The 16,619-nt window shown below is 33.1% G+C and overlaps 3 protein-coding genes and 1 non-coding gene across 4 annotated transcripts; 2 read left to right on the forward strand and 2 right to left on the reverse strand.

Annotated features, from left to right (window-relative positions):
- Positions 1-4,207: 4,207 nt before the first annotated feature.
- LOC140828100 (putative HVA22-like protein g) lies at positions 4,208-6,744 on the reverse strand. The gene is made up of 7 exons (XM_073191081.1): positions 6,481-6,744; positions 5,702-5,742; positions 5,508-5,606; positions 5,382-5,438; positions 5,223-5,286; positions 4,937-5,140; positions 4,208-4,722 (listed from the first exon to the last, which is right to left on the reverse strand). Exons 2-7 carry the CDS (start codon positions 5,731-5,733, stop codon positions 4,324-4,326), a joined length of 855 nt encoding a protein of 284 aa, XP_073047182.1. The 5' UTR covers positions 5,734-5,742; positions 6,481-6,744; the 3' UTR covers positions 4,208-4,323.
- Positions 6,745-7,921: 1,177 nt separating this feature from the next.
- On the reverse strand, positions 7,922-8,003 carry TRNAS-UGA (transfer RNA serine (anticodon UGA)). Its single transcript has one exon. It is a non-coding gene; the product is annotated as a tRNA-Ser (tRNA).
- Positions 8,004-10,293: 2,290 nt separating this feature from the next.
- Positions 10,294-10,839, forward strand: LOC140828101 (auxin-responsive protein SAUR50-like). The gene has a single exon (XM_073191083.1). The coding sequence runs from the start codon at positions 10,525-10,527 to the stop codon at positions 10,822-10,824; it is 300 nt and encodes a 99-aa protein (XP_073047184.1). The 5' UTR covers positions 10,294-10,524; the 3' UTR covers positions 10,825-10,839.
- A 4,949-nt stretch (positions 10,840-15,788) lies between these two features.
- LOC140828102 (protein SMALL AUXIN UP-REGULATED RNA 51-like) lies at positions 15,789-16,408 on the forward strand. Its single transcript, XM_073191084.1, has one exon. The coding sequence runs from the start codon at positions 15,864-15,866 to the stop codon at positions 16,167-16,169; it is 306 nt and encodes a 101-aa protein (XP_073047185.1). The 5' UTR covers positions 15,789-15,863; the 3' UTR covers positions 16,170-16,408.
- The last annotated feature ends 211 nt before the right edge of the window (positions 16,409-16,619 follow it).

The following is a 16,619-nucleotide window of genomic DNA, read 5'->3' on the forward strand; positions in this document are numbered from 1 at the left end:
ATCATCTTCTTAATCATCGTTGTGATTTAATTATCAGTTCTGATAAACGGGGTTTAAAAATTTTTCTTTTTAAAATGTAAATGCGGAAGGTAATGGAATCTAAATAATATACATCTCAGTATAAAATATATTTCAGTATAAAAGTACAATACTGTACAATCTAAGTCTAAGGTTCGGTTACTAAGTTCAAGTAATAAACCTTATCTACAGTAAGTCCGGAATCACCACGCTAACTCTTCTTCTCTCCTCATCCTCTTGACCTCGATCCAGCCCCACCTGTTGTCATGCACACATACAAAACAAGACAACAACCGGATAACTCCGGTGAGAACAAATCCCAGTATAAAACATGGTAAGCATGTATAGAAACAATCTAAATCAAAAAACATGCTATCATGATCATATCCAAAAGTAATAGATTTCATAATCTATGAAATCAAATCAAAATAAGCATGCAACTCAATTCAGATAAACATGCAATTTAAATCAAATCATATAAACATGCTATCATAACTGAAAGCAATAAACATGGGTTTCCTAGTCTATGAAACCACATCTATAAACGCATGCAGTTCTAGTCAAATCATGTCTAGACTCGACTCGACTATAACTCTAGGGATCCCGGTGTGAATAAGACGTCAATGGCTGTCACCTACCCTCCCAATCGAGGTGACTGTACGTCTTATTCCTAGACTCCGATCTGAGCTGTATCGAGTAATCTACAATAGGAAGGTGTCTGCTCCTACGTAACGATACACCGAACGTCTAGAAGTCTGACTATCTGTCAAACTTTACTATCTCAAATGCAATTTATAACAATCTGTAAACAAAACATGCTCATTTCCAAAAGATTTGAATATAAAGTCTATAAACAAATCATAATCATATCAGAAGATAAACAATAATCAAGTATGTGATTTTAAGTATGTGATTTTATTAGGAAACTCAAATGAGATCTGATTTGAGTTGTATCTTCCCAGATATCACATGAATTATACCTTTGTCGTCCCGGTCTGACGAAGACGAAGTCTCGAAGTCAAATCTGTCCATATCAAATGTCCTTGTGTAGCTCGTAGCGAAAGGAACTCAGAACTGCAGTCGGATTTGAATTCTGATGGACGGATCTTCCACAATCGCAATCTAAAGCCTCGACCTCCTTTTCTGAAATTCTGAGAGAAAATGTGTCATTCCTCTGTATATATACTGCATGCACTTCATAAAACGTGGCATCATTTTTCATGCAACACGCATGATCGCGGGTGCGGTCGTGTCATTCAGCGCGGGTGCGCTCATGCTTCGGCATTATCTTTATTTTTCTGGATTCGAGCACCGCGGGTGCGCTCTTGCTAGCACCGCGGGTGCGGTGATGCTACGGAATTTCTTGCCAACTTACTGTCCATGCACCGCGGGTGCGGTGATGTCTGGCACCGCGGGTGCGGTGCTGTTTTCTCAAAATATTCTAGTTTTGCAACATCGTTTCTCCACTTCTGTTGTTGCCTTCCTTATTCATACTTTATATATATCAATACAAAGTATCAAACTCAATTCTCGGGCCTTACAAAAGATGAAAATATATATAGAGATACACTTCGAAAATTTGAGAGAATGATAGAAATAGATGAGAGGAGAGAAGATAGGAAGGGATGTGATGTGAAGCGACAGAGGGAAAAATAAATAGCTTGTGTATGAGTTAGAAGTTTTAAAAATCCATTCAAATCTTTGGGGTGAACCAAATACAATTTTTTACAATTTGTAGTTGTACCTTAGGCTTTAATGCTTGTATGTCAATGAATTCCATGGAGTTATTAAAAGTCCATGGAAAATTTGAATACCTATAGAATTTTATAGAGTTTATAAAAGTCAATGTTGAATACCACTTGACTTTTTCAAACTCCATAAAAGTCTATTTTGAATACCACAAGACTTCTATAGAATATGCAAAAGTCTTGATTGAATACCTCTAGATTTTTAAAATATACAAAAGTCATTAAAAGTCAATAAATTTCCCAAGTTGAATACACCCCCCTTAATCTGTGAGATGGGTCAATCTTACCCATATTCACAATAAAAAGTGATACTCTTAATATAAAAAATAATATTTTTCATGGATAACCCAAATAAGAGATCTGTCTCACGAATACGACCCGTGAGACCGTTCACACACGTTTTTGTCTATTAACAATATTATATCACTGCTTAAGCAAACTGCTAGAAGTATGACGTGCAGAAAGTATGACGTGCCATAATTTGTTTATTCTAGTTCGAAGCTAGAAAATTTCTTGTCGTTCCTTCTTCCTCAAACCAATATACGAGTGGCTTTGACGCTTTGTCAGGTGATGGTTGACTTTCTTATCACTGTGTAAACATAGATGGTGCCTGGATTTAACAGAAAAGATTCATGTTTCACTGAAGCTTTAACCAGAATTCAATAAAGAACGCCTGTCTCGAAGTTTTTTTACAGTTTTTGTGCACTTGTCTGTGTAGGTTTACCCCGTATTTGTCATTCTAAAAATAATCAGTCGGACCGGTAGTACATGTGTTTTTGATTAATGTTTCTATTTATCTTCAACCAGTTAAATGAATTTGGAAGTGTTGAAGTCAAGATTGATGAAGATGGCCATCCAAAGTTCATAAACGGCAGCAGTAAAGAATTCTTCACCGCTAAAAGGATCGAGCTCTCTCTGGTGGCAGGTGGAAGTAGAAAATTAAAGATAATTAATTCTGTTAAACAAGCCAAAACTATTATCCAGGAAAACAAGTTTGGTAAAGTAACGTTAATTGATTCTGAAATTTGGATCATATATACTTGTTTGATTGACCATGTCTCAAACGAAATTGAGTTTGTCGTTGACTGTTCCTTTTGGCAAATTCACTATACAAATTAAATCTGGGTTCCTGCTGTAGGTATGATAGCTCTTTATGTAAGCCTCGACGTAGTAAGATATTATAAACTGTCATTAATGAATATCTAAAATAAGGGATGGTATTTTGAAAATAAAGCTGCATAGTAACTAAGTGTTTAGTAACTGAAAACACAGACTATCATGTGGCAGACATGATGACAAAGAAGTTTATCAAGCTGATCCGGGAGGCCGAGGATGCAACCCTTGATCTAAACAGAACTGCAGATATTTTAGAGGTATTGATCTAAGATATTGAACCGACAAGATATGCTAGTTGGATCAATTTTTTATTTTTGTACTTGTAAAAGATTGCTTATTATTGGTCACTTGGGATATATTAGGCTAGCATATCTTATTTCAATATTTGCTGAATCTTGTCATATCATCCTGATCTTCTCATTCAGAATAGTTAGATGAATTAGAATATTTACAGTTATATTCTTGTAATCTTTTCATTTAGGATAATTAACTATTTTAGAATTCTAGAAGTGTATTATGTATTCGTATACTCCTTCAACTAATGTAGTTATGAATATAGTTTCTTTCAAGCCCTTCATAGCATCAAAACCATCAGCTCGAGCTCCACTCAAATTTTAACAATCCCTCCTAGCCTGCCACCACTGCACTACAAACACAACCTGCCGCTTCTCCTTCATTTTTTTCCTCCCCTCTTCTTTCTACAGTCCTAACAGAATGTCCAATGTCTTCATCGACTCAGAACTCTTCTTCTTAAGTCACTCAGCCTTGTAAGTACAAATGCTAATCCACTACATCACGCCCCATCATATCATATTGCCGCACAAGCTCCATTGTGTACCATCAATACACAAAAAACTGTTGTATGTTTCCCAACTATATATCACTAATAATGTCATTGTTGTTTTTATACCGACCCATTTTCAAATGAAGGATTCCCTCACAGGGGCCATCCTCCATCAAAGACCACTTAAAGACGACATCTACTCTTGGTTTCCGTCTCGGGAATGTCAACTTTTTCTAAATAATGAAACATTAAGATTTTTCAAGCGTGTGTGTATTACTGTATGAAGCTACCACTAATCTTCCGAAATCATTGACGAAAATCTCAACAAACTTGTACAGTGACTGAGTAAATAGAATTATTGGATACATATTAAAAACTATGAAATCGCTCACGCCACAAAAGCAAGAAAAAGAAAATGTATCCATCAGTTGCTTGCCCTCTTAAACAAGCATTAGTACATACAACAGCAAGAAAAGGCCTTGAAACAAGTTCAATTACGGTTTCTTGCAAGTTTTTTCCAAATTAAAACCACAACGATTCATGATTAAAAGAATTAATGACATTATAATTGAATGTTCGCTCCATGTTTGTTAATGACAATGAAACAATGGCAAGATGAAAATGTCAAAAATTATATTACCATCAATACCACCACACTCAAGGACTCATTACAGACCGTGTTTTACTAGACCTTGCTCGGGTCACTGGTCGTATATCTTCCAAAACAATCTCTTCTGGTTGAGTGTCTTTGCTCTCTCTTGAAGGCACTGACGCATTCTGCATTGACTGCATTTCATGAGTGGGATTTGAAATTTTACTTGGCCCGACAACGGTCAGGGCTGTTGCTATTTTTTGTTCTGTTGAGACTGTACAAGGGGGAGAAGCTTTGGAAGAATTTGAGGACTCTTCTTCTTCTGACGTGCCTTCTTGGTTTTCACTTGAAGATGTACTCAAAGCGGGAGATGAGGGCTGTTCATCCTGTGCTTGTTTTGTACGGGCTGATTTGCGATTTGATGTTGCCGTGGATTTTGGGACAGCAGTCACTTGCTGTAGTGGCTGCAACCTCGAAATAAAAAATACCCGATGAAAATGAACCAACTTTCCAAAGCCACACACAAATGTCGAATAAGTTCCACAACAATCCAGAGCTATAGAACTAAATCACACAATCAGTGAACTCCTCTGTGATATAATTGTGACAGATTGACAAGAAGATATAAGACACTAAACTTTACAGAAAAAATAATATCAAAAGTTTGGTAGTAAAAACCTGAGCCACCCAAGGAGATGAGTGCGAAGTAACATACTGCAAGATCTGAAAAATTCTCGTCTGGCCATAGCTTACAGCAATTTTCCAGTACAAGATTACCATATCTCCAGCTCTTGTCCTCAGCTCTAACAAATTACGGTCAATTTCAGTTTCATGCTTTGCGATGTAGGGTCTGAAAAAGGAGTCATATACATAAGTCGTTCCCTGAAATCAATTGAGACTTAATTAGAATTTATGAAGAGGAAATTGTCAATACCATATGCTGGTTTGGAAGGAGATAACGAACCTTAGTTTTAGGGTACCACAAGTATATAAAGAAGGCCAACTTAGCTTCACCATACATTGGAACCCTTTAACAAAATATACAAACATGAACGATAGCCAAAATTACAAAACAAATCAAGTTAAAATTGAAAATTATAATATCAGCGACTAAAATATTTACCAGCCAACTAACACATCACAAATTCTTTCACAAACTGTCAACCCAGCCACCAAGATCCTGCAAGTGAGGTTTAATTTTAAAGCTAGCAACTAAAGTTTCTGAGGCTGAATCAAGTATATGGCATACCAATACTGGCACCAAAATCGAAGTTGCTCAATTTCCGGCTTATTGAGTTCCACGGTTTTATAGCATTTATATGCAGGATACGCATAGCCAAAAATTAACCTGGAACACCGAATGTACAAATCCAAGAACCTTGTGAAACGAAAAGGAAGAGAACATAATTTATTATCGAGAAAAAAAGTTGAAACAGCACATACATAAGTCCTCTGTAGATAAAAGATCCAATCATCTTGACTCCCTGAAATGGACACATTAAGCATTTCTATGTCAAATTCAGCTTATTTATTTGTCCGTAAAATAATGAATTAATTGAGCTTGCAAAACTAAATTCAAACTTAAATGTTCTATTTAGTTAATTTTTTATTTTCAGACACTGGCTTTGGCCAGCAAAACTGAAGTAACAAGTAAGAACAACTTAAGACTCCATTAGATTCTTCTTGATCCAAAAGTGTTGCAAAGGAAAGCGCTTGGCTCTTCAATTTGTTATGCTCATTTTTTCCTCCTTTTTGGATCAATTTAATTTGGCAGGGAACACAGCGACGAATACTTTCAAAAGAGTTTACAATTCTAGCTCATGCCAAGATTCAAATTTCTTCAAAATTCTAAGTATTTTATAATTTAAAAATGATCTTACAAGAAGAATAAAAGACAACTATGATAAATCAATGATAAAACAAATGTTAGCATTCAGATTCAGGCGTGAAATTCTAGCTGAATAAAAAAGAGGAGAAAATAAGAATGCAGCAACATCAAACACCTAAATCTTCATTCCACAAATCAACGACGATCTCAAAGAGAAATGTAAATCAATTCCCAAGAATATCAAATAAAGGCGCGTAACAAATTTGCATTTAGAGAGAAATATCTTCATACATTTTCGGAGAATCTGACCAAAAACTGCCAACCGAATATTAAGAGAAAACAATTATCTCGAAAAATTTTTTAAACGAGGATCGATCAACACATTGATCCGCACCTATATAATGAAACGATTCCACGGCAAAAAGGTAGAATATGACTGTTCCTTGAGCACCGTGAAGAAAATGCAGATATTCACATTCGACGCCGTAATTGAGAGTTCCGGAATATCACACCGTCTGCGTAGTAGAGGCGCCGATCTCGAACGACGGAGAACCGTTAGATACCGGCGGCGATAGAGAAATCAAACGGGAATGTGATTCTGAAAAGCGTCGTTTAAAAAAATTTCTACTTTAGATTTTCTATTTGTTATATTACGACTACTGGTTTCCCCAAGGGGAGAGATTCAATGTGTGACAGTGTACCATAATAACAAGCGGGGTGATCGAAATTTCGGTTAAATCGAATTAATCGATTGAATCGAGTTAATTCGGAAATTCGGTTCCGTTATTTCGAAAATTCGGTTTTCAAATTAAAAAAATTCGGTTATATCGATTAATTCGGTTCGATTACGGTTTTCAAAATTTTGAAATCGATTAACCGATATAATAAATATTAACCGATATAATAAATATTATTATTTAATAATTTGTTTAATTTATCAATTTTTATAAATATTTTAATTTTTAATTTTAAAATCGATATAATATGGATTAATTGGATTCAAATAAAACTTATACGTTTGTGATGTGTGTTATTTTATGTTTTTATACATTTGTGTAAACTGTAGTGTTCAAAAAAATACATATATAATTAAACTTAAATCAATTTTTTTTCAAAACTAATCGGTTTATTCGGTAATCGACCGACTTAATCGATTTTAATTCGGTTCGTTTTTCATCGATTATGAAAATTAATTCGATCGGTTCGGTTATGACTAAATATTTCGGTTCGGTCGGTAACCGAATTGACCGAATGCTCGCCCCTAATAGCAAGGACCGTATACATGAAAATTTTGGTGTTAAATGATCTCTTGTATTTTAAAATTTACGATAACAAAACTCACAAAATCCGCAAGGTTATTGAAACGAATATTTATCGCAAAATCGACTTTGTATAGACACGCAAAACGTGAGCTAGTACCACAATCCTAAATTACAACTATCTGAAAATTGAAGTATGAAAATAGCGGTGTTGTTGGGTGAATTTAAGTATTTTTGCATATTAACGTGAGAAGATATTATTTCATAATTTTATATGATATTTTAAAAATTGCAAGTTTCGAAGAGTATATAAAATTTTATATGATCCACCCTTCTAATAGATTGATAGATAATTTTATATATTGTGTTTCTTGTATCTTTTTTAGAGTAAATCTTCTCGTTTTAAATTCTCTACTCCCCAAGTTCTTAGCCAACCCAATCCTCGAAGTGAATAATTAACATCGAGGACAATATCCATTAATGTAGCATGTGCTTTACAATTATCAAGCTACCCCGATGATTTAAATCCTATTTTTTATTATTTTGCAAATTTAATAAAAATAATAAAAAATTCTTCGTCGACAGCAGGGTTCGAACCTGCGCGGGCAAAGCCCAACAGATTTCAAGTCTTTCTCCTTAACCACTCGGACATATCGACTTCTTGTCAAATTTTAGCAATTTTAATATATTAATATATTTTATAAAATTATGTATAAAACCTTTTTTCATGATAGCTTTAATATTTTTAGAAAATAGTTTTCAAATTTTGTAATATGTATCAAAATACACGTCCTTTTTTGCTCTCCCGTTCATTTGGTGATACGTAGTTTTTCAGCTCCCAAAATTAATGCCCATCCATTTTGTATGGCTGCTGGATTCGGAGCCTAGTGAGTCTTTTTTTCAAGGTAAAAATTTCAAAATTTACGTACATTTTTTTTTAGTAAAATTAAGATATATGATGATTTGGATGATGAACACAGAAACTCGAATACTCGATCAATTCTTTGCATCCACAGTTTAGTGGTTCCACATCTGGTTAAGAATTAAAAGGACCTTAAATCAACAACTCACATTTAGGTTCAAGATCCATTTTTTCAAAAAAAAAAATCGGAGACTTAGATTTAAAAGGATGTATCAACAACTCAAAAAAATATGTTTTAGTTTTAAAATTTTGAAACTTAGATTTAGTTAAAATTATTCTTATTTTAAAAATTAAAGGTCGAATTAGAACCAAAATTGCAATTGGGAAGTCCTGACTACTCGACTTACAGGTTCCATCATGGGAATCTGTAGGTCTCAAAACATGGTCGGATCTCTATGTTGTATTTTTATGTTTGTGTACATATGCAACGGAAGATACATACTTCAGTAGTTTGATTGATTGATGTTTAAGTGATATTTATGTAGGTTATAATTTGTACGTCACGTATGATTTTTTTTTCTTTTTTTTGAGACATAAAGAGTGACGTAAGTAAGATGAAGCAAAATTAAAATATGATAACCCCTTCAAATGTGTAACTAAGGCATGTGAACATAACAATTAATGCATATAACGATGTCACATGTTCTAGAAAATCAAGAGGGCTAAATTTGAACAACACGGGATTGATTAACCGGGGAGAGTGAACATTTCAACTTAAACAGCTTCTCCGCCTTCTTAATCCTCGCTTTTCATCTTAATAATAGAGTTGTCAAAATAGATTAAACTTGATAAACCGACCTATTATACAAAATAAGTTTGTTGTGTTAGTAATTCCCAACTCGCAAAAAAACGGAAGCTTGAGTGATGGAGCGCATTGAGTTGTCTGTTTTGCTATAACACGTTTTGACATATCTAGACATTTGATATATGTATATAGCTATTTTCACTTTTGATCATGTCAACTTTCAAATTCGATATTATTATTACAAGTTGGTCTTTTATCCTATTTTAAATCTTTTTTCGCTCATATGATGACTTGATGCAATTGATTATTCATATGTTCGGTGTCATGTCAACATTACAACAGAAATAGACAAAAGTGGAACAAAAGAAAAAACATAACAATTTTATAGACGGAATATGTAATTTTTTCGTATTTCTTATAAAGTATATATTTTATACCACGAATACTACTCATTGATGTAGCATAAATCCATATTGTTTTTATATTTTACATTTTTTCAACATATATTTGTTGCTTAATGTATATTTTAATTCGAGATATCAGTATCAAAGTTTGTTAATTTAAAATTTATTCAAATAATAATTCAATATCAGGATTTAAGTTGAACACATTTTACTTTCTTCCGTGAAATCGAAAAAATAAACTTGTGAACTTCTAGTCGTTTGAATTGTGATGTTGAGATAGTTGCCCATATGATCACTAGGAAATAAGAAAGAGTAAACGTATAGGGTTTGGCAACGACTCTAGGCTCGATAGAATAGAAGTCAATTCTAATTCCAAATTTTAAATTTTATCTTTATTATTATTATTATTTAAAAAAAAAATTTCAAAACACATTTTATCCCTCAATTTTTTTTTTTTTCAAAAAAATAGAATTTGCTTGTAGTTTATCGAGGTATTAAAAATAGAAACTGCTTGTCATTTGTTGACTTTTGTTCATAAGTTTAGCCGTTTACTTTTGGTGTCTACCTGTTTTTTTTTATGCTCAAAATTTTAAGGAAAAAAAAACAGCATTACCGCCCCCATTTTTATTTCATTTTCACGTATTTCTACATATGGTTATTTTGAAGTTAAAGTTTCAGTTAATCCCAACAAGTATACTCAGTTTATATTTAAAATTCAAAAATCTCTATAGATTATTAAAAACAATTTCAAAATTTTTTTTATACAATTTCATCGTTATGTATTATAAATTTCTGTATTTAGAATATTATATATATATACATCAGAGCGTGGAATTTTCGCAGCTGGCCCTAGCATTTGCCTACGCCAAGTAACAACACTACCGACTAAAGACTTCAGAAATGGTCAAGTCGATCGGAAAGATTGGTCAAATCTTCTCTCTCTCTAAATTCACAAATTAATCTATTTTCTGAACTTTTCCACATCTCCACCTTATATATAGCATACCCAACTCTGATTCTTTTCCAAGCTAGCCAACAAATTAATCACAGTCCAAAGATATTCTACATAGATTATTCTGGAAATAATATTTTCAAATCCCATAAAAAAATGGCCTTCAGAAACTCAGTCTCACAAATCAAGCAGAAATTATCGAAGCACAAAGGGGATGAAACCGAAGATCAATGGCTGCCGTCGGACGTGCCGAAAGGGCATTTCGCGGTGTATGTAGGAGATAACAGAAGCAGATACGTTGTTCCTATTTCGTTCTTGAGCAGCCATGAATTCCAAATGCTGCTGCAAGGTGCAGAAGAAGAGTTTGGCTTTGATCAGCACATGGGGCTCACTATTCCTTGCCAAGAAGAAGCTTTTCGGTCTATAATTTCGATGCTTACTTGGTTAGAAAATTAAAACAATAAGTATCTTTCGCTGTAATAAAATCACGGTGCTACCTTAGGAAGAGATGCTCCAAGACAACCCCACATGAATTAATTTGGGGTCCAGAAGTAGGATAGATAGATATTTTTCGATCGACCATTTATTTTATTTTATTTTGTAATGAATTACGTGTTCTTTTGAAGGGTTATGAAAAACTTGACTTGTTCGGTGTTATATATATTAAATTTCTGATATTCCTGTATATAGATTTTAACATTGAAAAATATCGAACACTTCTTGATCAATTAAGTTGCTAAAAATTCAACAATTACTATTAGACCGATCGATTGTTTATGAAAACATATGATGTCATCAAACAAGGATATCTAGGTTTTCTTCCGAAAACGAAATCAATCTTTGTTTTAGATAAACAAAACTTATTGTTATTGTTGCGAACATATTTCATCATTTAAAGTTTCATGATATGCTAATAATATGTTAGAAACTTGCTTGGTATTTGTAACGAATATCGATCTCTAACCGGAAAGTAAGTTTAAGGTAGTTCGGAAAATGTCGTAAAAATTGACGAAGAAACCTTTCGATATAGAAGAATCTGTGAAGCTTTTCAGTGTAAACATTCTCTAATTCTTGTGTTTAGTGAATTGTTCTTGATCGGTGAGTGGACGTAGGACTAATTTGAGTCCGAACCACTATAAATCTTGCGTACATTTGCTTTATTGAGATCGTTTGATCCAGGAATAATATGCTTCAAGGTTGATAAATCACAACACGAAGCAGTGCGATAAAAAAAACAACAGGACACTGCAAAAATAATGACAGAGGAACAGCAGCCGGTGGAAGCAGAGGCAGCCGAGACAGGAATACAAGAACAGTTTCGAAAATATCAGAGGTGGATGTCTTCTGAAAAACCAAGGGTCAGCTGAAATACCAAAGGTCTTGGTCCATAATTCCAATTTTCGAAAATAAAAATAGCAAAAGCCAGGTGAACCTTGGTGGAAAATTTTGCCTTGATCGGTCCGACATTCGACGCACCCACACGTACATGAAAAACAAATGCGAAAGATAAAATATTCAATTTTTTGAAGAATCTGGCAAAAAATTACTCTCCAATATATTATTAAACTCAAAATATGATCTGTAATTTTGTCCCAAAAAAAAAAAGATCTGTCATATTACGCAAATCTTGTCCAAATTAAATACCTTAGGCATGCATAAAATACTAATTATTAATTGTTAATAGGCTTAATAAAAGAATAGTTGAGACCATAACGCATCTTCACAAATTAAATACACACACAATATTAAGAACGAAGCCCACAAATTGGGCCCCTAATTTTAATATATTTTTAAAAAATTTAAAAAAAAAAGTAGACCCTATGAATTGACAATTTCAAATTCAAGCAATTAGTCGATCAGCCCATAACACATATCCAGTAATTGAATACAACATAATAGGAATGAACCCCACAAAATAACAAAATTGTCCCCTAATTATAATATATTATCAAACAAGACCTATGCATTAATCAGTTTAAATTTTCAAGCACGATCTTTCAATTTTTTTATCTCTCTGTCTTTGTTACGACTTACGAATCCGTCTTCGATCTTCAACAATTGATAAAGTAAAAATGGTAAAGAAATTTAAAATGCAGAAGTGGTTTTTGAATGGCTTATCGCAATCTGATTGCATCGTGGAGGAATATTAATGGAGACAAGTAGCAGAGACGAATTACGCAGCAGCAACAAGCTAAGAGAGGCAAGCTACAATATTTTGAACATATATATCTCGAGATTCGATAATCCAAATAAAATGAGTTTGGAATAGATTAAAGTCAATTCTCTAGCTGGGATATATTTTTTGGCAAATTTCCGCATACTGTAATTTTATTTAAATAGGATCACCATGCTTTGGTATCCTAACATAATGTTTATAGTTGTATCAAGTTAGCTTATGGTGCATTTGGATCTGGTCATGATTTGATCAAAAATAATATTTAAATAAATTCCACTAGTTTAGACATTCTTGAAGTCTATGGTTTCGAAATTTCATCATGTTAATAGGATCAAACGCTAATTGTCTCCTTGGTTTTGTCATCGGGTTACATTATACTAGTCGAGAGGTCTGCTTTGAGCTGATGATGTCCTCACAGACCAGCACAAGACTTTCTAACATATATATTATATGTCCTCACTCACAACTCTATCAAGCACACTCGACTTTGGATTTTAAAGTTAAAGGCTTCTGAAAAAAAATTCATATTGTTTATATTAGTAATCTTTTAAGATTTCTCTAATCCGGTGTTAGGGTCAGGAGTAATTTATTCAAATTCCCTTCGCCTATTGTATGCAAAAGACTTTTATTGACTCTATGTAAAAAAATATTTATTTTAATATAATTTACATTCCTTTGGCTACAAGGTTTATTTGTTTATCTATGTAAGCTGCATACATAATGACATTGAATATAATAAAATACATAATAGATGATATCATACATTTGGTGGGTGTCATGAAACATGTTCCTAATCGATTCAACTATCTACAAGAAGGATAAAAGCAGTTCAAACTCAAAACTAATATCTATGATGATGATGCGTACCATGTTTCATTGATAAAGATATATAGATATTTAAACATACAACTGCTCATATGATGAGTTAATTAATCGAACTACCCTTGCTTGAATCCTCCAAGTAGTTGAGAAGTCATTAGTTATGCTTGTACATCATTAGTCTTTATAACCTGAAACAACACCATTACTCGCCCCTATAATTTTTTAGAGAAAAAGTTTTTTAAAAAAAAGGCAAAAGGGATTAAATCACGAGCCTCACGTTTCAGAAGCACAAAATACAAGACTAACAATGAATTGTCTGTCACCCTTTCGTATATCCGAACACAGCTGAAAGCTTAATCTTTAATAGAAGCCCATCAATATCTACACACGCTAAACATGTTGGAATATTTTTGATTACGTGTTTCTCTGCAAGCCATAGGCCAGATTTCACAAACTAAGCTATTTTGGGTCGCATTTATTCAATTTACATATTTATCTGATCATTTTCTTACAGCAGTTTCCAATTTTGTCATATATTGAAATGTAACTAATTTAAAAAATAGTTTCTCTAAAACGAACTTAACCGGGTCATTTTCCCGAACATGGTCCGTCCATCATCATTTGGTGATGAGTCACTTTCAGCTACCCCAAAGATGTCGGTAGCTGCCACAAATTGATGTGCCTAATTTTTTTTTTTTTTTACCTCCAATCTAGTTGGAGCAATCACCCATAGGTTTCTGCCTCTTTTACTATCCTATTTTATGTGAAAATTATTGTGTCACATATGATTTGTTCTGGTCTACATTTGTCATTCATCCTCCTATACATTCTTTAAATGATGTTGGAATTGAGGAAAAAGAGCAAACGGATTTCTGGGTTTGGCCACTCTTGCCGAGACGTACTTTGCCTTGCTGCTGCTTTAGAGAAGTTTTTGCCGCTACACTTTAGTTTAAGTTTTATTTCGCTTCTTATAGTTAAGAAAAATATATATTTCAATTATCTGATCGTAAAGACGATTAAATTTTCTGAAACAAAAAGATTGGTATTTCGAGTTATTTATGTACTATTAATTAAGACATGGTGTTCTTCAAAACCATGCTAATATTTTGGAGAGCATCGCGGATGTCACGACTCACGTCCCAGGTTTGTGGTGTGAGATATCTTCAAGCTAAAGAGGATTGTTTCGATGAAATATAATACAGATAAAAGTGTATAGTCCACTCTATGCTTAAATTTTAATTATGAAAACTATATATACAAACTTAAAAGTTTGAAGAAGCATCAATTATTACATAACCAGTTTGACATACAACTGTTAATTCCATGGCATGTAATCAAACTTAAGACTGCCAACAAATAAAAGTTGAGAGAAATTCGGTGGACTCTTTCATAGTCGTAGCGATCCCCTCGCCGGACTTTGTCACCATATCTCTGAAATATTCAAAGGATTGTGAAGCTATATGGGTTGTAGTTGATAGTTAAACCAAATTTGCTACTTTTATTTTCCTGACGTATAGGATATATAGACAAGATTATCAGTTTGTATATTCAAGATGCGATGTTTTTATGCAGAGACGGATCCAGAAATTAGAGTTAGGGAGACTTCAATTTAAATAGCTTGAATTTTTTTCCCAACCCTTATTATTTATTTTTATCCAACAACGAATGTTTAATCAAAATAAATTAAAAATTTTATTAGTCAAGAATTGTTAATTTTAAACTCCCAACATAAAAGTTAAATTTTTGATGCATTCACATCACACAATGATTACAATATTTACTCGGTATATTATACATATTGTAATGAATTTCAAATGACTCCAATATTCTAAAGATTTGACTCATGAAACAATATCGAAGTTCTTTTGTTCTATGTCTCCGAGCTATATATACAACTGATAAAAATGACTAAAATTGTCAAAAATTGAAAAGTGTCAGACTAAAACTTAATAACATGAATTACCAAAATCGCAAAAAGGTACATCTAAAATACTAGAAATATATACAAGTTTATGATTTAAAACACATTAGAAGATTTGGGAGGAATTCAAGTGACAAAGATTGTTCATACTTAAAAATAATATCATGTTTTTTAATATGCATTAGTATTATGGTTCTAAATTTCTTAAAAATAAAACATAAAATTTATATTTAAAGATAAATTTAAATTCACAAGTGTCCATATTGTGTCGATGAAATGCAACAGCAAACGGTGCCCAAAATCACGTGACATTCTGTTTTGCCCCTAACCCACATAACCTTATCGTTATGTATTTTCTTTCAAATCACGCGCGCTTTTAAGATAATAAATAAATAGATAAATTTCTAATTAATATTATTTTCTCCACGTTTTGAAATATTCCCACTTATATATATGGTATAGCAGTTTCAGTATTCTATATATCCCAAGCCAAGTTAGGTACTCGCCATATACACGGCCAGATTTTGTTTGATCATACATCATCTTGAAGTTTTTTTCACTCATAAAACAATTCGAATGTCAATCAGAAAACCGAACAAAACAGTCATCAAGAAGATTCTGCAGAAATACTCGAAGAAAATGAAGAATGAAAACGAAGTAAGGCCGCCGCTGGACGTGCCAAAAGGGCATTTTGCGGTATACGTAGGGGATAACAGATGCAGATACATTGTCCCAATTTCATTCCTGAACAGGCCTGAGTTCCAAATGCTGCTGCAAAGTGCAGAAGATGAATTTGGCTTTGATCATCATATGGGGCTCACTATTCCTTGCCAAGAAGAAGTTTTTAAGTCCCTATTTTCAATCTTTAGCTGCAAATACTAAGTGATCATTAATTTGGATCAGACGCTCGCAGATTGATCAAGAAATGGTCGTGAGTTTTATATTTAGATATTGCTTGGTCGATGTAATATTACTTTTTCGATATATATCCCTTAGCTTGTGGGTAGGAAAAAATTAGAAGTTCTTTACCTGTAAAGTTGTTAGGTTGTTGTAATCACTATTTTTGTATCTTCGAGAAATATGAATGTATCAAATTTATGTAAATTGAACTTAAAGATCGGTATATGACTGCACCACCTTATGTTCAGATATCGTGTTCTATGTAGTCCTTAATTTCTCCGATCTTGTTGTCGATGACAGTATGTTAAGGATTTTTGGTGCTCATGATCACTTCTATTTTATTTTAGATTACTAAAGAAGAATAAACAGCAGTAACACAATTTGGCAACTTTTAAAAAATTTAGGGCAATAAAAAAAATTGTACAAATAAAA

This window comes from Primulina eburnea, chromosome 3 (genome assembly GCF_022965805.1).
Source record: "Primulina eburnea isolate SZY01 chromosome 3, ASM2296580v1, whole genome shotgun sequence".
NCBI lineage: Eukaryota > Viridiplantae > Streptophyta > Magnoliopsida > Lamiales > Gesneriaceae > Primulina > Primulina eburnea.